The 22,558-nt window shown below is 42.0% G+C and overlaps 2 protein-coding genes across 2 annotated transcripts; one reads left to right on the top strand and one right to left on the bottom strand.

Moving 5' to 3' along the window:
• The first annotated feature begins 572 nt into the window (after positions 1 to 572).
• irf7 (interferon regulatory factor 7) lies at positions 573 to 9,784 on the top strand. The gene is made up of 10 exons (XM_050072769.1): positions 573 to 721; positions 1,074 to 1,227; positions 2,733 to 2,904; positions 2,997 to 3,091; positions 3,201 to 3,252; positions 3,384 to 3,494; positions 3,598 to 3,800; positions 5,164 to 5,365; positions 5,482 to 5,597; positions 5,721 to 9,784. Exons 1-10 carry the CDS (start codon positions 714 to 716, stop codon positions 5,907 to 5,909), a joined length of 1,302 nt encoding a protein of 433 aa, XP_049928726.1. The 5' UTR covers positions 573 to 713; the 3' UTR covers positions 5,910 to 9,784.
• On the bottom strand, positions 9,503 to 22,507 carry phrf1 (PHD and ring finger domains 1). The gene is made up of 20 exons (XM_050072768.1): positions 22,417 to 22,507; positions 21,709 to 21,784; positions 21,469 to 21,616; positions 21,155 to 21,307; positions 20,793 to 20,989; positions 20,553 to 20,636; positions 20,306 to 20,439; positions 20,068 to 20,159; positions 19,233 to 19,411; positions 18,762 to 18,894; positions 18,471 to 18,595; positions 17,837 to 18,030; positions 16,269 to 16,385; positions 15,622 to 15,776; positions 13,451 to 15,368; positions 12,045 to 13,348; positions 11,830 to 11,903; positions 11,182 to 11,304; positions 10,896 to 11,024; positions 9,503 to 10,400 (listed from the first exon to the last, which is right to left on the bottom strand). The coding sequence occupies exons 3-20, from the start codon at positions 21,554 to 21,556 to the stop codon at positions 10,242 to 10,244; spliced, it is 5,358 nt and encodes a 1,785-aa protein (XP_049928725.1). The 5' UTR covers positions 21,557 to 21,616; positions 21,709 to 21,784; positions 22,417 to 22,507; the 3' UTR covers positions 9,503 to 10,241.
• Between the last annotated feature and the right edge of the window lie 51 nt (positions 22,508 to 22,558).

Here is a 22,558-nt window from a genome sequence, read left to right as displayed (position 1 = left end):
TTATAATCTGTGACAGTAATGACATCATAATTTGGCATTAAACTATAGGACATACAGTAGGCTTGTCATCACCCTCTAGAAAAACAAGGTTTGATTTAGATGGATCACAATGCAATGAAGTTATTTGAGGATTTAATATAGCCTATCAATCATAACATGGGGGAGTGTAACATTATCAGCAGGTAGTCTACAGTGTCCCTCTGCATTACACTCAAACACATGTGTTTTTAATGGTGTATTAAATGTCTATATCTCCAGGCGTATGTGGGCGACAACACCTACGAGGAAATAGACTATGATCTCGGTAGGTGGATGATGAAATGCGGATGACGCAATGACGCAAGAAAAATTACATGAGACGCGCTCAGCATAACTACTTTCACTTTCTCCCGAGTCCGATTGAGAAATTCCGCTTTTCTATCCAACCCCATTCCTGCATCCGGTCACAGGAGGGTGTCTTCAATTTCTCAACCGTGAGCGGCTGGATCGTCTGTGTCCTGCTCTGTGTGAGGGAGTGACGTAATGCCTGTCCCTGAATCAAACTCACCCGTTCGTGCCTCGGAAATGCCAAAACAGCTGCGACCTCCCACTGGGGAGGAGTCAGCCAAACCTCATATGTTGTCGCTGGGTTTGCTCCTATTAATTCAGCCAAGGTGCTCCGAGGATCCAGAACAACAACATCTCTGCAGAGAGCAACACTTCTACTGAGAAATATGCAAAGGTAAGGAAGACAAACATCCTCATCTCGTTCCCCCCATACATATTTAGGATATTATCATCCTGTTCTTTTTGCTGTGACATGATTGTGTGTGTTATGGAGTAGAATAGAAAACATGCTGTTTATTTTGCTGAATAAGTTTAGTAAAGTGTGCATGTTGCTGAATATTAATTGGACAAACCATGTTGGGTTACAGGCCTTCTTTATGACTGTCTGTATAAGAACAGAAAAATATTTTACAGTGTATGCTGACTGCTTTCACCACAATGCTGTGCCTCGTGTGTGTGTATGTGGTTAAGGCTCTTGTGACACGTTTGACTCAAGAAGAACACTGATCTATCATGTTCCCTCTCAGCCCTCCAAAGCCCCAGTTCGCCAGCTGGCTCATAGAGCAGGTGGAGACGCGCCAGTACACGGGCCTGTGCTATGTGGGCCGAAACAAGTTCAGAGTCCCCTGGAAGCACAACTCCAGAAGGGACTGCAGTGATGAGGACAGCAAGATATTCCGGGTAGGTTCAAACTCTGTTGAACTTGTCACGGCGATACTGGTGTTATCTGGTACAACAGCATGATTAGATAAAATGGTGATGGCTTTGTTGACATCTGTCTGACACATTTATAGTGATGCTGTTTGTATTTTTGGGTCGTTGTTGTGCCAGTAGCACTCCTCATAGCCGGTTTCTGAGTCAGATGACTGACAGACTGACAGGTTATTAAGGATTCCTTCAAAAACCGGCAGAGTGCTGTTGTATGGCAGGTGCTGACAGAGGCAATTATAGCATGCCAACAATAGTGGTGCACTTCCACTTCCCTTGATTCTAAGTAGAGACACAGTAGCAATACCACAGTGTAAGTAGTTAAAAATACTCTGTTACAAGGGAAAACCCATAAGCAAATTGGACAATCTAATATTTTGAATTTTTTGTACTATTTAAGCACTTAGTGTGAAATACTTGCAAACTCTAGGTTTTTTTCCAAATGCAATTAAAGGGAAAGTGTGTGAGATTTAGGGGGGTTTAGTGGCATCTAGTGGTGAGGACTGCAAAGTGTAACCAGCTCAAACTCCTCCTGGTTAGAATTCCTTCAGTGTTAGTTGTCCAGGAGGTTTTCTTTCAAAGGTCTTTTTTATTACTTTGCAATAATGGACAAAACAGTAACTGTACAATTTAAGACTTTTTCCCCCAAACAACATTCCCCCAAATCCCAACAGGGGGTTCAGGAGGTTTTTACCGGGAGCCAAATTATCCCACAGAGGTCTCCTGCTCTCCCAAACAAACGTACCAGGTGATTAAAACTGGTAAAAACACTGAATAAAGCAGTTTCATGTTACAAATCAGTGTTTCTCCAGTGCAGTTTGGCATATCGGAGACAGGTCGCAAGCCTAGCACCTGCTAATGCGCGCTCACCTTTTCCGTCTGATAGCTAAAGATCCAGACATTCAGTGGATTTTTACCAGGAGTCAAACTATTTGCAGAGGTCTCTTACCCAGAAACAAACAGACCAGATGATTAAATCCAGTAAAAACACAGAGTAATGCAGGGTCACATTAGCATTAGCAAAAAATTAGCATTTTTCCAACACTCTAATCAAGGAGGGGTTTCAATGGCCCTATTAAGCCAGTGTTTAATTTGTCCATTCTGGGCTACTGTAGAAACATGGTGGTACAACATGGCAATCTCCATCGATGAGGATCCGCTCCCTATGTAGCTATAAACAGCTTACTGCAAGTAACGAAAACGCAGTTGCTTATTTTCAGGTGATAATACACTTTAGAAAACATACCTATTATATTACATTTCGGCCAATATATGCTCCTAAATCTTACACACTGAACCTTTAATGCATTTATGATGTAACATCATAATTTGTGTTTGTCAAGTAATCTAAATTCAGAATTCAGTTTCAGAGTGATGGCAGATTCCTGTATGGTGTCTTAATTTTTAATGCAGGACAGCTCCTTCTTGTTTACATGTGCATGTTAATGGAGTGTAACTTATCTTTGTGTGGTTCACAGGCATGGGCAGTGGCCAGCGGGAAAATCAATGAGTTCCCCACCGATAAGGCCAGGTGGAAAACCAACTTCCGATGCGCTCTCAACAATCTCTCTGTGCGCTTCAAGATGATAAAAGATAACTCCAAGAATTCTGACGACCCTCACAAAATCTACGAAATCATCAACACCGGATGTAAGATTGTAGCCCTCTCAATCCAAGCCTTCTACTTCCACCATTTTGAGTTTGAATGCAGTTAATGTTGAATTTGTTTTGTTTATCTGTAGACAACCAAGGCAGCCTGCCAGACTCCCAGGAAGATTCTGACATGGTCCCAGATATCTACAGCTCTCCCATAGAGTACTTCCCCTCAGGAAATGAGGTGCAGTATTACCTGGAGTGCACTTTCACTTCTGTTTTTTGGTTTAATATCAAAAGGATTGTGTTTGCTGCCCTTCAGTACTTACTAAATGCCTTTTTCCTCCAAACAGCACAATCTGCTCAACAATTTCATGGCCTTGGATCTTGGCAACCAGCAAGCAGGTACGGTGTCTCAAGCAAAGGGGAAATATTATATGTGTCATAGACGAAAATCCTCTCCACCTGTTTGTGATTTACATGTTTCATAATAAGGGTCAAATGTACTTTAATCTGCTTTTTATTGTCTGTAATAGAGAAGCAACCGTGGGCAGAGGGCTATGGTCAGCACATTCCAGCTGCCCTGCCCTATGTAGCAGTTGAGAACCACCCACAGCTTCTACCAGATCAGCCTTCCTACTGTGAGGGTATGTGCAGTCCAAATAAAATCAAATTACTTTATTGAAATGAAAAGCCAGACCAGGAAGAAATGTTTCCAATTGATTTAATCATGTTTTTTTTCTTTTACAGTAAATCCTCCACCAGTCATCGGTTCACCTGTGCAACCATCTATATATGACCTGGAGATCTCCATCCACTACAGGAAGAAAGAAATGCTAAAGACCACTTTGTCCACTGCCCTTCTCCAGCTCCACTACCAGCAGGAGGCCCCTGAGCTCAATGCCCATCGCCTCTGCTTCCCCTCCACTGACGGTCTGCTGGACCAGAAACAGGTACATGATGACATCAGCTTGACATTTTGTGCAACTTAATTAAAGACGAACACACCATTCACAACTGGAAAAACACCTGCTAACAGTCAATCTGACTCTCTTTGGCTAGAGTATATTTTCTGCAGTTGACAGTTTTGTTAGCAGCCTCCCATTTCACTGTATTTGCTGGCACGTTATTACCTTTGATGCCATGTTACCAGCACTTGTGGAGCAAAGACCAAACAAAATGGGAGACTCATTCATAAAAACAGTGCTCATTAGCACTACTAGTGGTCAAAAACTTCACAGGGTACCTTTAAAGGAGCAGGCTGTAGGATTTAGTGGCATCTTGAGCAGATAGCAACCAACTGAATACCTTACATTAGGGCTGGACAATTAATCGAATTTTAATCATGATTTCGATTTTGGCTTCTCACGATCATAAAAACATTATAATCGAAGAAAAACGATTAATGCGCCGCACGGCGTGGCGTGTATGTAAGTTCCTGTGCTGGAAAAGCACCGTGAATGCACCGGTGTTACGTGCAGCAAGCATGTGACGTGTGTGGATCAATAATATGTGGAGGGAGCGATTGAGAACATGGCAGAAAGGTAGCCTTTGGTTGAGAAGAAAGGTAGGACAACTTCAGTCATCTGGAAACATTTTGGCTTCAAGTTGACGGACGTCGAGCAAAAGGAAATTGTTTGCAAAGTTTGTCGCGCTGTCGTGTCTGCCCCCCAAGGCAACACGACCAACTTATAATCGTGTTTATTAATCGTGATTTAAATATCAATCAAAATAATTGTGATTATTATTTTTGCCATAATCGTCCAGCCCTACCTTACATAGGCCTTCAGGTAATTATGCAACAACTCAAAAAGCACTCTCCAGGCCATTTTGGTTTGTCTGTTCTGGGCTACTGTAGAAACATGGCAGTGAGACATGGCATAAACCTATGTAGATATAAAGGGCTCATTCTAAGCTAAAGAAAACATCAACATAAACCTCATGCCCGAAGAAGCCCTGCATCCTACACACTGCTCCTTTAAGTGTATATGCCAGTCTAATTTTAATTTTAAGAAAGTTCACCATGTGACGTGTTAATTTGAGCATTAAGTGGAGGAACAAGTTTTTAAAAAATGCACACGGGCTCTAAAAATATCAAACACTTTCAGTTTGAAAGAGAGCTGTAAAGAGTTTGGTGTTTTCCCCTTCACAGAGCTCAGATTTTGTGTTGTGCAAGCGCCTCTTTTGACACTCAACACTTAGAACTGGCTTTCACTAAGAAACAGAAATTCATTACAGGAAGGAGGAAATATTATGAAATATTTAAGGCTAGAATTTTCCCTTATGTTTTTCTCATCACAACTTTCATTACACTAGGTTGAATACACCAACCGCATCCTTAGCAGCATCCAGAGAGGTCTGTTCCTCAGGGTACAAGAGACTGGTATCTACGCCTGGAGGCAGGACAGGTGCCATGTGTTTGCCAGCACCAGTGACCCCAGTGCGGCTCACCAAGGCCCAGCCAAGCTGCCACAGAACACCATGGTGGAGCTCCTCAGCTTTGAGAAATATGTGAATGGTAGGTGTGGATTTTTTTTATTACTGCATATTACTTGTATCACTACTGTTATATTTTATGTAAAGCCTGCTTTGCATTTTCAATTTGCAATAAAAGGTCCCATGTTTTTGTTTCAGAGCTGAAGCAGTTTAGAGAGAACAATGGCAACTCTCCTAACTACACCATCAACATGTGCTTCGGAGAGAGGTTTCCTGATGGAAAACCTTTGGAGAAGAAGCTCATTGTAGTCAAGGTAACAGTCTTTTGTTTTTCCTGAGTTTCACCTCAAAGACACATGTAGTATTTAAAATCACCTCCCTTCAGTTTAAGTTTTTAAGTGCTGAACAACGTCTCAAATGTCACTCTGCCCCTATAGGTGGTCCCTCTGATCTGTCGACACTTTGAAGAGATGGCCCAGATGGAGGGGGCTTCGTCACTTCACAGCGCTAACGTCAGCCTACAGATCTCACACAACAGCCTGTATGACCTTATTAACTCTGTCTTTAGCCTGCCGACAGCTGAGGAGTCAGCACGGGCTGCTGAGTCTTTTCTACCTCAGATCTGAATTTTTTTCTGTCACTCAACCCTACTGGGGTCTATCTTAACTCCCTATGGGACACACTCCCTGCTTTTACCCAAAGCTTTGCTGACAAGTAGCCAAACTGGTGACCTGTTGAATGTGTTAGAGTAGCTGAAGCAGGAGTACATATAATTTAATCGGTCATCGCATTCTGTGCAATTACTGATAAGCTGTAACTCCACCCTCCTGCTTTGCTTTATCTCCTGTTAACTATTAGTGTCACATTAGTCACCAACTTTAGGCAAAAAGTGACGTTCTTATCACTACATAAATAGAAATGAGCTCCTCCACTGTTAGACTGTTACTTTACTCAAGGGCCAATGGCCTTGCCTTCAAACAAACTTGTATATTATTGCTGTAAATGTCAAATCATCTCTTAATGAAATGTGTCCTTTCCAATTGATATATGTATGTTGTGACAAAATGATGCCTAACATGACGGAAAATCCTGTTAAACGTGATGTTTTTGCGCTTTGCTCACGTATTTGTGAGCTTTTAAAATGCAAATTAAAGCTAAATGATGTATGTGACAGGGTTTTTATTATGTGTCTTGCAGCCATTGACTGCAGTATATCCATGTTTGTGGTGGATTGTTTTGCACTTCAGAATTTGTTCACCTTTTTTTATCCTCTGCTGGTCATTTTTGCACTTTTCACACTGGAAAATCTAAACTGGCATTATTTAGATTTCAAATAAAGTCTTTAACCTTGAACAAGGCCTCAGTTCTTTATCCATATGGTGAAATGTATGACTTGTAAATGCTGAAAAGTATTATATGGAGATCATACAGTGGATCAATACAAAAGTAGATTATACCCAAAAGTTCTGTTTTCTTAAAATCAAGCCTTTTTCATAAGCTTTCAAAATGTAAAAGTCCCTTTAGTGGCTCCCAAAGCTGAGCCCTTACAGTGTAACTCAGGTTTGTCCACTGTAACCAAAAAAGAAATGAATATATATATTTCCTAATTAAAACATTGTCCCTAATAAGAAAATGACTACAAAAAAAGCTGTTTTCAGCCTGCTGTGGTGGCTCAGTTTGGAACGTAACAAGACTCACTATTACTATGATTCTCATAGTATATCTTCAAACCCCAAACCCTTGAACGGTGGAATCAGTAATTCTGAAGAAAGACTGTCGACACCTGAACTGAACACTCAAACAAGTAGATTTAGGCTGAATCCAAATGTCCACCCTCTGTGACATGTTCACTGTCATCACGTTAAGTCTGCAAGGGCAGAGATTTCAAGCTGCTGATAGACAGGCCTCAAGTTTGTTGGAACATTCAAGCTGATCACTGCGGTCATATTCCTCACGCAAGTTGATGAATAGTGTCTGCTCATCTGTCCCTGCAGATGACAAGATATAAATCTTATGTATAGCCTTTTTTGGGACTGAACAAAATGATATTCCTACATCTCTATATAACATATAGGCTACACACACTCAAAAATCAAAATGTCTGCAAATAAGGACACAACTATGACTAAATAAAGTGGGTATCACGTACATTAGAGCAGTGGTTCCCAGTCACAGTGGGTTGCGGGTCCATTCTGAATGGACTGCAAGTGACTTGCAAATGTGTCAAGTTTGTAAAAAAACACTTTATTTTTAGGTGTAGTGTATTTCCGGCACATTGTCTTTATTTTGACGTGCTGCTTCCTGCTGTAGAGTTAGTGAAGAATGGACAGCTACTTAGAGAGACTGGAAAAGTAGCTCCATGACATGGCAAAATTCAGGTATGATGATGAATATATTAAACTGTGTGGACCTTGAACTAATGACTCAGGAGATATCTGGAAATCTTTTGTTGTTTTTCAGCCATTTTTTTAGCCTGTTGGGCTGTAATAATAAAATTCGTTTTCACTCTATTCTCTCTACAGCCTATATTTAATACATATATCTGGAACATGATGTGGTTGAATAATATTTCTGACTTACACAACTGAAGTAGCATTTTAATGGACCCAACTATCAATAACTATTTTACACATTCATTAATTGTTTTTTCTTTAGTCAGGAATTGAAAAAACTATGTCACATCTGTATAGCAATGAATTGTGGGTAGTTAAATCAAGGATGTCTGGTTCATTTTGCTCCTAAGTGGACGCTCAGGAAGTCTGCAGAAAGTCTCCTTGAGGCTCCTTGTGGACTGGATAGATTGTGGATTGGGACAGCCCTAAGCACTCCCAGACTCCCAGAACACACCCGAAAAGTCTGCCGTCTTAAAGTGCGGTATAGTCCAGACGTGGATTCAGACTTACTGTCCCTTTCACTTTCACGGTCTTTTTCTTTATACGCCCATGACCTTCCCCCTGTCCCCTGCTCAAGCATCCAGCCAGTTCACTGGTTATGAACACCAGATTTTTTTTTTTTCAGCACACACATCTAGCGGACCATGAAAAAAAAGTGTATTGGATTAGAACTGCTGACTGCACCTTTAAATTGAAACGTCAAGACAGAATGAGAAGTTGTAATTGAATTAAACTGAGACGAAATCCTATTTATTATCAGTGATTTATTATCATACGTGTTCCCTCTTAGAAACACCTGACCTGTTTGATCAAGTAAATGCAGAAAAAAAGTAAAATACATTCAGATAAACATGAGCACCTGTTTTTGTCGATTCTTCCACTCCTCGTCCTTGGCTTTATAGAGCCGCATTAAACGTGACAACACAGTACAAGGCAAGTCCAACCACCCACCTAATTAAACTGTACAGTTGGCAAACAAACTACTGTAGACAACAAAATGGTGAACAAGCAGAATAAAGATTCTGTTAAATAAAGCAATGCAGAGCAGTTAAGGACGTCACCAAGAGTAAGGTTTGGACACAATGACAAAGCAGTCATAATGAGGCTGTAATTACGTACCACAGACGCCTCAGGGTGAACACTGAAAGGATTCTTTTAATGTTCCCAACTAAAGGCATGTGTTCACGTCTATCATACCTACTCGACATGAGATTTTCTATTGTTTTTATATGTGGAAATCGATCCCATGAAATTAGCTTAGTGCTTATTAATAAACATTAAATACAAAATGGAAAAAACTGTAGTTAAAATGTTTATGGACATGAGAGCACCGGGTAAGACTGACAAATTACAGACGTTAACATTTTTGCAAGATAACGGGGACTGCAACACAGCCCATTCAGACATGAAGTCTGTATAATAAGCTTTTTTTCACTCAAACATAAAACCTATACTACCTACTGTATCATGGAGTGGTAGTCTCCACTGGTTAAAAACAGAATGCCCAAAAACAAAATGAATCTATATTACTGAGGGAAATAGTATATTTTTATTATCTTTTTTTTAACTACTTTGACACAGAAACAAAATCCTCCCTGGTTTTCTACATTTCAGTTATGGGTTGAAAATCGGATAATGCTGAGAATCAAAGGTTTGTTTGGAACATATGAAAACAAGTATTCCTAAAAGCATAGGCTGTTTTTCAAGAGGAGTATCTCCATTTTTTGTTTCAAACTGCTTGGCCTAGATTTAACTCATTAGACATGGACATTGGAGATGTGGAAGGCAGATAACAGAGGCTTTCAAATACAAAACATAAACCAATCAACTCTATAAACTAGAGCCATTTATGCCAGTCATTCACAACAGGCAGCACAGATGAAAGAAACATACGAGTGGATATATCAAATCTATATTATTTACAACCAAATCTAAAATTGTTTAGTTACTCTACTGATAAATTTTCTACAAAAATTGCATAACAGTGTTGTTCCTTAATGTGACAAACTTGTTCAATATGCATACTCTGCATACTTTCACACCACTTACGAACCAACAGAATTAGTTTTGCCACTGATAAATACCCCTCGACTCCCCACAAAACAAAACAGCCATAGGGAAACTCAACTCAAAGCCGACGCTGCATCCTCCCAGTGATATGCCTGTGGAGAAAGCTACCTGACTGATCGCTCCATGGGAGGGTCATTGAGATCTGCCTCTTTAAGGCACAACCTCACAGTTTCCCATTGAGTTTCAGAGCTGTACTACACATAGAGACCAGTTCTTGGCAGTGACAGTCCAAGCACAAGACATCACTAGGTGCAGTTCAAGTGATCAACAAAACAAAACAAAAAAAAAGGTTGTCCTCAAAATTCAGTGAAGCTCGACATTATAGAAAATGTTCCGTCTTGAAGCTGAGAGTAAATCTTAGTGAACCGTTTAGGTAGGGTTTGTCAGAGAGATTTGAGATCACACCCAGTGGTAGGACGCAAATAAAAGATAATATAACATAGGAGAAAGTGTTGTCAGTGGGTGTGGCTGTCCTTGCCTGGAATTCACGCCTCCTCAGGGGCTATCAGAAGTTTTCATGGTCTCAGCCTCCTGCGTCTGCCCTAAGTCCTCTCCTTTCTTGTGTTTCCTAGCATGCTTGTATTTGTCCACATATGCCTTGACCAGATTGCCCACCTTCACTGGGTTGATCTCCCCACTCTTGCTGTGGCACACCTGATGACCAGAACACAAGATGATTACATGTAAATTCTCATTCAACTGATGACCCCAGAAACAGATATGCCTGAGTTTAATACTCAAAAGTTATTAGCGCTTTACAGGTATACTACGCAGGATTGTCAATTAGTGTTTGTAAAGGCACTCGCCGGCAAAATGAAAGTAAAAGCCAAACTCGTTTGTTGTTTCGCCTCACTATATTTGCATTTTTCTTGGCACTGAGTCTCTTGGATGCCTGCTGGTTCGCTATCTTTTAGGAAAGCCTCAACCTCACCTGAGCGCTGTAGGCGGGTACACGCCCATAAATGTCCCAACACAGAAAATAGGAAAATATATGCAGAGGGCAGAGACTCTGCAGACACGACACACTTCTTTTGGGTCATAAGTGATGACACAGAGGGATTACTTCTGTATTAGTCTATATATTGTTTTTTTCCGGAAAATCCTGCATAGCATAGCTCTAAGCAAGTCTTGGCAAGACTTTGAACCCACCTTCTGGACAGCTTTGCGTAGAATCTCTTTGTATTCCTCCTTGTTGATGTCCCTCTTCTGGTAGAAAGGCTTGATGGCGAGCTTCACCTCTTCTATAGCTCTCTCCTGCATGTGCAGCTTCTTCAAATACTGATGGTGGGATTAAAACAAGACAAATGCCATGATATAGTTTACACATATATTCACAAAATAGGACGGAGTCATAATGCTTACGCAAAACAAAATACAACACAGGACTAATCTACACATTTTGTTTAAAGATTAAATATTAAAAAGCCAGATTCACCTGGTCTTTCCTCGACAAATCTCCCTCCTCTGCCTCTCCTTGTGCACCATCAGGTCTAGAGGAGGTACCGAGCGCACCGGCAGCACCCTTCTTGGAAGGATGACTGACAGCTCCAGTGATGTCCTAGGAAAATCAAGACACAGTATATGCATGGATGTGACTCAACTAAAAGATTACCCAAAGATAGAATAAAAGATAGATTATATAATTTAGGGCTGCAACTAAAAATTATTTTCTCAATTAATCATTTTGCCAGTATAACATCACAAAACTGAAAATGCCCATTATAATTTCCCACAATCCACAGCAATGTATCCAAACTGTTTGTTTTGTTCAACCAACAGTCCAAAATCTTATGTAATACAGGTCTGTAGATGATGTAATGGAAAGAGTCTGGGATAAGTGGTTACATTAAATGTGCAGACAACAGTTTTGATTTCCTCAGAATGGCTTTTACTTTCATTTACCCTGAAAATGCTTCAGTATCAGTTTTAGTTTCTATCATGTGACTTCACCCAGACAATACATTTGCTCCACCTAGAAGAGCACTGCCATCATGTGGCCATTTAATCACATTAAACACTTGATGTCTGCAAATAAAAGTTGTTTGAAGTATTAAGTATTAAGTTTGCAGTGATTCTGTCCTACCTGACTGGATGTCTGGACAGTTGAGGAGGGTCTGCGACCTTCCTGTTTCAGCTTCAATTTATACAGGGACAGCTCTGCACAAGAGAGAGTTCAAAAAACATTTAGCTAAACTTGATCTAAAATCACTCTTACATCTTATTATTATCCGTATTTTTAGTTGTATGATCAGCAAGAACTTGTGAGGATAAATCTGCTGGTGGATTGCTTTTACTTACTGCTTGGAGATTTCTCTGGTTGAGGCCCCTCAGGCTCCTGTATATTCCAGGTAACCCTCTTCACTTGAGACTTGGATTTGGCCCCCACTGCAGTCGATACCTGTTCATTCTTCCCCTCCTCCACTTCCTTCTTTTGTTTGAGAGATTCACCACTTTCCTCTGTGCGCTCAGACTTCACATAGTCCAGGTTGTCGAGCATCACATCAACATTAAAGTCATCATCAGAGTCTGAGGGTTGCAGAACTTCCTGCTTTACAGGGACAGTCAACCCAACAGTGTCAGATTGTTCTCCAGTGGCTATTAACTCTTGATGAGATGGAGAGACTGTGTCCTGGAGACAGTCTGTTGTAACAGATGTGGTCAATGTAGAAAATGAGGTGACGGGGGGTAATTGGCATAAATCTGGGGAACTTGGCTCAGATTTATCTATCTGGATTTCACAAGTCTCAGTCTTGATTTCACTTGTCTCAGTCCTAATTTCACATGTCTCAGTTTTGATTTCAAATGTCTCAGTCTCAGTCTGGATTTCAATTGTCTCAGTCTTGATGGGGTCTTCTTTGTTTCCTTCCTCATCTATGCTTTTAGCTACCGTCAAGGCATGGATGTCAGTTTCTTCTTTCTTAATTTCCGTAGTAATAGGAGAATCTTCAAACATATCAAGAAGTGGTTGTTTTTCTTTCTTAATCTCTTTTCCAACCTTCATCTCTTTTGCCATTTCTGTTGTTGTGGCCTGGACATCTGCCTTGAGGTCTTTGTCTTTCTTACTAACTACAGAGGTGGCAGCACAGGAGGAAGTCGTGTGTTTGTTCAGTGGAACAAGTTTTTCCTCTTTGAGGGAGCTCCGAGGGATATCCTTCTCTTTTTTCTTGTCCTTTAACTGTTTTGTGTCTTTCAGGGACAAAACACTAGACCCTGAAGTTTTCTGAGAACTCTTGGATGATGATCCTTCATCTTTCCGTTTTTCTCTTGATCTGGATCTAGACCTTTGTCTTCTCTTGTCTCTTGACCGGTACTCTACCTTGTCTCTATAGGAGAGAGAAGATTGTTGCGGTCGTGTGTGGTCTTTCCTCCTTTCCCTGGATCTGGACCGTGATTTTGAGCGTGATTTTGAGCGAGAATGACCACGTTTATGGTCCTTTGATCTAGACCTGGAACGTGATTTTGAGCGAGACCGACCACGTCTCTTGTCTTTTGACAAACGTCTTCTTTCACAGTCTCTCTCTCTGCCGTCATTTCTTTCCTTGCTCCTTCGTTTTTGCTTCCTCCTTCTTGAATGCTCTCTGCTGCTGGAGCTGGAACCAGATCTAAAATCAGAAACAACAAACAAATAATAAAGGTCTTAACGTCAAACAGATGCTTACTACATAGTTGATACCAGGAATTTTGGATAAGTATTACATATTTACCTAGATCGTCTCCTGTCTTTGGATCGCGACCGGGATCGCCGCCTCTTTCTGCGAGTCCTATCCGGGGAATTGGACTGAGAGCTTTCTGAGGATGAATGGGCCCTCCTCTTCTCTCTGGACCTTGAACGCCTGGAACTCCTTTGACTGTCCTTCTCCTTTTCTTTTCGTCGGCCTCCCTGGCTTGATGCATGATGGTCTCCTCTCCTCTCTTTGTCTGTCTCCAAACTGCTCGAGCATCTCTCCTTTGAGGTCTTGTTATGGCCCGAATCTCTTGACTTGGGAGAGGATTTGGAGTCCAATTTAGAATCTGATTTAGTTTCTGGTTTTTGTCTGTTCGTAGTGGGAGCAGAGCTGGATGCTGATGAATCGTTCTTAGAGTCAGGGGGAGCACTGTTGGGAGTTCCAACAGTCTGTCCACTATCATCTTCTAGAGTCTCTCTCTCAGTCTTTAAAAGATCCAGGCTGTGTTGAACAGGTGGTGTGGTGTTTGCTGTCTCTGAATTCAAACTTTTTACACTGTGACCAAACCTTTCAGCATCCCCTGCGTCATCTAACCCGGGCTCCTTCTTAACTTCAATGTCAAGTAATTGGGTTTGTTTCTCAGTCTTTGTCTCTATTGATGACTCTTTTTCGACCTTGACATGTTCCTCTGAGAATATGACCTCTTGTGTTGTGGTTTCCTGAGGACTAGCTCCCCTCGGTCCTTCCTGGAAGTCCTCATTCTCCTGTGTTTCAGTTTTCACAGGAACTGGTTTCTGCTTGCTTTGCACTAAACCCTTCTCATTTCTTAAACTAGGGGCCATCCCCTCAAGTGTGGCACGTCGGGAGCTACCATCCAGGCTTTTGTTCTCAGCTTCATCCTCTGAGCTGCTCGAGTCTGACAGAGTAGGATTAAAGGGATCGTAGATAGTATTACTGTCTTGTTCCTTATTGACCAATGTACGTGATGCCAGAAGCATCTGTTTATCCCTGTGCAGCTGTCTCTTCTTTGCTTCATCTTCTTTTTCTCTGCGGTGTTCCTGCGAACTGCCTCCAGCAGCAGAGGATGAGGAGCTGCTAAGCCGCCTTGCCTGCCAGGAGTTCCCACTGGAGTTAATGCGGAAGCTCACTGCTGATGAAGAAGAGGAAGACGATGAGGAATAACGTTGCTGGTTGGTAGAGGAGCCAGTAGAGGAGAAGGAGGAGAATGAGTTGGAGAAGGCTGAGGATGAGCTGTTTCCATCTGGCCTCTGCCTCTGGGCCTGACCGTCAGCCCTACCCTTTTGCTGGTCTACGCTTTGCTGCTTTCCCTTGTCCCCAGCAAGGCTGTTCATGCCTGTTTCTGGCATGCCATAACCATTACTACTGGTGGCAGAATTTCTACCATTTCCCCTACTACTGCTGCTTCGATTACTGCCAGTGCCGCCCCCTTGACCAGTGTCATCATTTGTGATACCACTGCTCTCCCTTTTTATTTTTGGTATCCTTGGAAGAACCGACACATCTACCCACATGGGCTTTACAGGTGCTTTTATAGTTTGGGACTGTGATGAGGTCTCTACTTTGCTCTTAGAGCTGGAGTCAAGGGTAGGTTGGATGGATGAGGAAGGACTGGGGGCTCTAACTCCATTGGTTCTCCAGTGACCAGGAGGGGGTGTGGGTCTGATTGGACGAGGTGGCAGCAAAGTTGGGTGACCTCGGGGTGGTAAATCAGAATGGGAAGATGATGGGATGTGGCTGGCTGGGGAGTGTAAGCGCGAAGAGCTCTGGGAGAAAGGTCTGTTGGTGGAGCTATGGGAGGATCCTGGCAGGTCTCTGTTGTAGTGAGGCGATGGAGAACTGTCTCCCTGGTTGGGCGACATCACTGGGCTGATCTGGGTGCTGCCATCTCCTGAGCTACAGCTATTGCTGCAACTTGGCTTTAACACAGATGGCAACACTGTAACACAAAACATTCACAAATTATAATGCAAGTTCTTTTGCCTTGCTCAGCAGATGACCTCGATTTACACATTGTGTACTACTCACAGCACTTATTCAGAGAAACACATCACAGTGTTGGGGAAAAACAGAAAATAGGAAATGGTGACAGCAATAGGCTCAGTCAGTCATAGTCAGCTGACACATACAAAACATTTATCTAAATCTGAATGTGTAGTCTTTGTGTTTGAAAATGTGCCACACAAACTTACTCGGCTTCGTAGTTTTAAGGGAACCATCTCGATTAATAACAACATCAGAACTGTCCATTAGCAGGACACTCTGTCCTGATAGGATGCTGCCCAGGAGGTCAGGCACGGGAGCAGCCTCCACAACACTCCTTGATTGTGGAACATCCATACCTCTCCTGGTTTAGCAAAGCAAACCTTTAATTAGATAATCCATAATACTTTAGTATCCATCAAGTTAGGTCTTCTCTTGATCACAAAAACTCAGACAGTTAAGACACCTCATGTTACATATATGAGCAATTGTGATCTCTAGCAGTATGCACAGTAAACTTGTTCAAAGTTTTTTGGTTCTTTGCAAAACTGATAAAGGATCTTTTTTTAACCGATCTAAAAAGAAAAAACAATAACTACTTTTACCTTCAGCAGATTTAAACTGCCATAAACACATTTGTCCTAAAAACCAAGGTACTGTTTCTCTATCACATCATACACATGTTCACAGTTTACAACTGTGTGCACTTTCAGCCGGTTTCTGGGGTCATTATAACTAAAACAGAGGACATTAAAAAACCCTGCTGCAGTAAATGCTTGCTCATGCTATGGATTGATAAGCAGAAACATGTTCTGGATAACCAACCCTGCACATCATGGCAAAAAGGGGACATTACCTTGAAAGGCTCGCAGTGACTGGTCGAGCTACAGGCTGGTGAGAACGAAGAGCAGATCGCGAGATCCCTCGTCGCTTGGCTTCCAACAGTGATGTAGCCTGCTGCTCTTCTTCCTCACTGGTAAAATTAATACCATAAGGCACAATTTGCTTAATAATTAACACTGTACATGCTCAGCTATGCAGAAACACATAAACACAGTGAAATATACAAAAACATCATCCACATATGTACTTTATACTTGAATAGTTAACAGTGAGAACCACATGATTATAATAAGGCTGAACCAAACTAATCAAATATTTGTTTGTAACTGAATTTGTGATCTTAAATCATACTGGGGAGCTATTTGTTTTTCTTTGTTTGTCTACTTGTAAAATAATATTTGTATCACACATTCAGCTGTGTAGAATCAAAACAAAGCACATATTGGGCTGAAAGGCTTTCAGTATATAGGAATGTCAAATAAATCAGTGGCACAGGAGCATTTAACACCATCAGGTGATAAGATAAAAGCTTGGTTCAAAGCATGTGATAAAGGGTTACTATAGGCCCGTTTCCACCGCAGGAACTTCGGGGTAATTTTACGGGGCCGGGGCCATTGGTGCGTGTCTCCACCGCAGGAACCACCCCCGAAGGACAGAGTTCCGGAACTTTTACAGGGGCTAAACAAGTCCCTGCCTCGGGGTAGGTACTCAGAACGGCCCCGAAAGACTCCTGGCTGGGGCTTGGGGATTACTTGGTGCTGATTGGATATACTCAAGGAGGGATGTGACGACAACAGAAAGCAACAAAATAGCCGGCATTTTTAAAACTCAGCAGACGAGAGTTAGCTCGTTCATATAGCTTCCGCCACCATGTAAAAAAACCTCACTAAATGGCCCGTAAAAAAAATATTTTTTCCAGCGAAAATCTTAGTTACAACATGATTGAGCTAGCAAAGCAGTTTTGTGTTGATATGTGTGGTATTTGTTCAGTTTTGGGAAATCACGATGTCTAGAAAGCATCAGCTGACAGGGACAGCTAACAGCAGCAGCAAAGCTAACATCAGGACGTGATCTGTTAAAAGCCTCCTGTTGTCGGCTATGACATGAAACTACTCCAGTTCGCTCAATCATGTTGTAACTAAGACATCCGCTGGAAAAAATATTTTTTTCACGGGCCATTTAGTGAGTTATTACAGACACCGCTAAGGGCTAACAGCTAACGGCATCCCTACGTTGCCACGGTCAAAATGGTCGCGCAACGATTACGTCACATACAGAGCCCGTAACTTTACAGGATCCTTCCTCCTACTCCGCTCTCTCAGTGGAGACACGGCCGTTGAGAGGGCCAAGCGAGAGGACGTTCCTGTAGTAGTTCCTGCCCCCCAAATAGTACCAGGAACTTCTTCAGTGGAAACGGGCCTTATGTCAAGGAGTCAGATCCACTAGACCAGTATATGAGTGGCACTAGTAACCATCTCTATTCATTCCCCACATATTATGCACTATCACAAACATCACTTGATAAGTGAAGCCCATAAAATGGCATTTGGGTCAGCACTACAATTTGCACAAGGGTCTTACCGTTCCACAAAGGGATCCAGGTCAAATGGATCTCCGTAGATAGAGAGGGATGCTGCACCTATGTCAGCACGCATGCTGCTCAGTGTGTGCTCTGACGGCCGATATACTGTTGGAAGTGAAGAGCTCTTCTTGTCCTTTACAATTCCAAGATTGTTAGCGATACGGCTTCGAGGAGTGATTGACTTTTTTAACGCCTAGTGGGAAAAAAAGATACGAATTTATTTTGAGTGAAAATCACCAAACAGCTTCAAGGGATTTTTTAATATTACTAATTATTTATGTTGATTATTAGAAATATGAAAAATTAATAAATCATGGTTCACATGTAGTGTTATACTAAAGATTACAAAAGCACGCACACTCAGACAATAACAAACTAGGTGCTGGACGAGAGATAATGCAAGATAGGAAAAACAGAGTCTGCACACTAGACTACGCTCCCATAAACATTTAATTAAATTCCCACCAAGGTGACGTTTCAAGCTTCACACTCTTCATTTGTCACCTTGGTGGTAATTTAATTAAATGTTTATGGGAGCATAGTCTAGCGTGAGTCTAAGCTAGTGATACAGCTAGTGAAATTTTTAAAACCAAATCACTCAAATCTTAAGACTGATGTTAGTGACACACTCACCAGTTTTTTTCTGGACTTAGTCCTCCTCACTCTCCGTTTCCTCCTCTTGACTCCTGTACCTGCTGCTTTACCATTTTTAGCCATAGAAGAAGACGTCTTCTTGCGTCTGACCTTTCTGCGTCTTCCTGTTCCAACAATCATAAAAGTTGTCTCTCATCACAAGCACATCACCATGTCAGCCTCATAGCTATGCCCTGCTTTTACTTTTGCTACATCTGTTCATGTGTGTTCTTGTAATTAAGTAACCCTTTCTGAAAACTGTTGTGTATTTGTTTGTATGTGCTTACTTACCGGTTTTACGCCTGCGGCTAGCTGGGGCGCGGGGTGCGAAATCCCGTACATACACAGCCGTGTTGAGCCCAGCCACCACAGCATTAATAGTCTCATCCAGCCAAGTGGACTGAATCAGATATGTGGGCGCCAACTAGTAAGAAAAAGTTTGCCTTACTCCACTGGTTCATTTTCACAAACAACTGCTGTCTTAACAACTTCCAAACACATGGACACACGAGCATTTCAATCAACAATCAAATATCACAAATGTCAAAAACTCATGCCATCATTTCTGCTGTCAGGAACACCAAAGTGCATTACCCAAATGCCCAACTCAATGAGTCATGAATGTCATCAGTAAACCCAATCCACACAACAACAAACTGTGGAGCATCAACACACTTCTGTAAGATCCAGCTAGCCTGCCCTATGCTCTGGTAGTGAATTAGAAAGTAAGCCAAGACTGAAGCGTCACGCCTCATGCCAAACCTGTGATGAGCGTGCCTGTGTGATGCGATGTCGGTTGACGTTGGCTCGAACCCTCTCACTCTGCTGAGTTCGGGCGATAGCTCTGGTGGGAGCTGCAGCACCAGAGTGGGAGCGACTGGTGGCAGGACGGGCAGTAGAAGGTAGGCTCTCGGTATCACTAATTTCTTCAGCTGAACCCCCTGAGTGAAAAAGATTTTAAAGTCTGACTAGTGTAAAGATGCTAATGAGTGCAAACAATTCTTAAACATGGCCATCAATTCACTGAGATATGTAAAATACTGTACAATACAAGATTAAATATTCAGATTTAGTTTTCTTCCAGTCTGTAAAGGACTGTCGAATCCAAAATATTGTTTGAGCAAGTATGAATTTAGGAAGTCAAATAACTTAAAAGCCAATGTCAGAACTCACTGGCTATCGTCAAACGACAACATAACCTCTAAGGGCAATGGACAGTATTTTACGGTTTTGGGTGTAGCCAAGCACAAATGCAGGCCAAGACTTCCTCTTCCGTTTGCCGGTCATTGTTTACAGTTTGATAAGCAACTTGAGACAGGTCCAGACAAAATTCCGGGTAATCTCTATAAAACAAATATCTGCCTATGAATGCAGGTAAATTAGAAAAAAACTAAAAAAAAGCTAATCCATTGTCAGACTGTAGCCGATGGGTTTGAAACTCGGCCAGTACGTTCTGCCTCCTTTGCTCTCCACATGGACTGTTAACCTAAATGCGAACAGAAAACAGAACATTTCCAAAACCCAAATCTTACCCCTTGCCTACAGATTCTGCACACATATGCAGATATCTGTTCATAGAGGTTACTTGAAGGCTTACTTGAGTGCCGGTTGTTGGCTACACACTCAGGGCAGAACCATTCCTCCACAGGAACAGAGTCAAGAGGTGGTGTGAGACACTCCATGTGATACCTATGGAACAAAAAGGCTTAACGAATTTCTCTGATGATGAGAAACCTGACAGCAGGTTTTAAGGGTGTAACAATGGCAAAAGCTGCAAAAGCTGACTTTCAACACACTTTTACAGCGGTTATTTAGTACAATAATATCTATCTCACCCAGCATCACAGCCATCGCAGAGCAAAAGGCGGTCCTCACGGTCACTGCCCCCACACACCTCACAGCTGGTCTGCTCCAGGTCCAAATCTACTGTTTCCTCTAGCCCTTCCTTCGCAGGCTTTTGTACTGTGATCTGGATAGAGCATTCATCACAATAAGAAATAAGTCCACATGACACAAACGTATACAGAGTAAGCTGAGTTACTAAATGTTCCAGAAGTTATGCCAAAGACTGAACACACTCACCATTTTCTTCACTTTGCCTCCATAAGATTTCCTTAGGTATATGCTGTTGAAGGCAAGACGGTCTACAGGACACGAGTTTACATTCTGAATAAAGGAGAACAGAGACGCAGAAAGTTAGCCATTGAGCTCCCTCTACCAGAGATGTTTTTAAATGCAGAGGATATACTGAAAATAAAAAAATATAAGATGCTCTACAACAAAATGCTTTCTCCTTATCATACAACACTGAGTCAGACCCACCTTGGCCCATGCAAGGATGCAGTCAAGACAAAAGTAGTGCTGACAGTTCTCTGGCGTTGCAACAGGCTGGCTGCTGAATGAGTTAAGGCAGATGGGACACTTATCTGCGTCCTCATCCGAGCTCATCCCTGCAAGGTCTGCGGAGGCTGCCCCGATAGCTCCATCCTCAGCCTTAGCATCTCCCTCCTCTTCCTCATCTGATAAAAGTGGGTAGAAATGTGATTGTATACATACAATATTTCTAGATGATATTGTTGCATCAACTCTCCAGGAAAACTAAGGCTTCTTGAATAACAACAATTCCAATATAGAAATACGATGAGCAAAGAATAATAAATCTTCTAAAAGTCAGTCACTCGTACCATCCTCCTCTTCGTTCCCTTCTTCTTCTTCCTCCTCATCCTCCTCATCATCCTCCTCCTCCTCCTCCTCTCCATCTACGTGATCCTCCTCTTCTTCCGCACTACTGTCAGATCCTCCTTCCTCAGACTCCTCTTCCACATCATCCGAGTCATCTGAGAGGAGAAACAGTATTAACACACACAAAATACATGAGGTGCTAAACGCTTTTCAGTATGTTTGATTCTGCACTTGTACTGGAAGTGAATGCAATCTGGTGTACAATCAAGCCATCAGCTCTGGAGCTTATACATAACAAACCTGTAATACAAACTACCTGAGATGGCCCACAGCGCAGCCCTTTTTCCTTTGCCATGGGACGTACTGCGGTTGATCAGCTCATCTTGGCTGTCATCTTCATCCATGGCTGACCATCAGAAAAACAGCTGGACAACTTCTCTGACAGCTGTTACTTTAAAAGAGTCCTTGGAAGACAGACCAGAATTAAAGATAGTGTTTAAATAAAAGATAATGTCAGTTTCTTGAGTGTTGGTTTCATGTTAGCCACTCTACTCACTATGTCAAGGACAAGAGGTGAAGGGATGATATTCAACCAACTTTAAGGAATGACAAGGTGATATTTTGCCTCAGTCCTGGAACAGAGAGGGAAAATGATCATCAAGCATGCGCTCTTGGTCTGTGGGATGTGCCGTTAGTCATAACTACAGTGTACACATTAAATCAAGCACCCTTTCCTTACTGACCACGATATTTGACATCTGGGAGCACGTGGGTAGACGACAAATTACAAAACAGCAGTTTTAAATGGACAGAATTTGGCACAATCCTTTATGATTTGCGGACAAACAGGAAAAGGTTATCTAACATTAGCTTGCTAGCTAGCAGCAGTCTGCAAACTATGCTATGGCTACATTTGTAAACAAAGAAGAAAACTCAGCAGCAAACTGCTGTCTGTATGCCTCGTATGAAATGGACATGCAGCATATGTAGAGATATAAACATGATAGATATATGCACTGACACGAATAACGGACTAATCTGTAAGGTTGTTGTTAATGAACAAATGACGGCAGCTAGTAACATTAGCTTCGCTGTAGCGTGTTAGCTAGCCTCAGAATAGCTAAATTTAGCGAACGTCAACTACAAGCTCCTCCGGTGTCTGCACCAACACACTCAGTGTGTGAGGGGATTTACACACGTTCCTTATTTAACACTAATAACTACAGTGTCCTATTCGAGCATTTAATAGTAATTTCAAACCTACCGTATTCAGTAATGTCAGTTATTATTTGAAGTGATTTGAAGTCTCCACGGTTGTTGAGTGACACCACCGGCTGGCTAAAGACGGAAATGGCCGAGTGCAGTCAGACAACTGTGACTCTTAAAGAGACAGTGTCACTTTATTT

This window comes from Epinephelus moara, chromosome 20 (genome assembly GCF_006386435.1).
Source record: "Epinephelus moara isolate mb chromosome 20, YSFRI_EMoa_1.0, whole genome shotgun sequence".
Lineage (NCBI taxonomy): Eukaryota > Metazoa > Chordata > Actinopteri > Perciformes > Serranidae > Epinephelus > Epinephelus moara.
The sequence above is the reverse complement of the archived record's forward strand: the minus strand, read 5'-3'. Positions and strand labels throughout refer to the sequence as shown.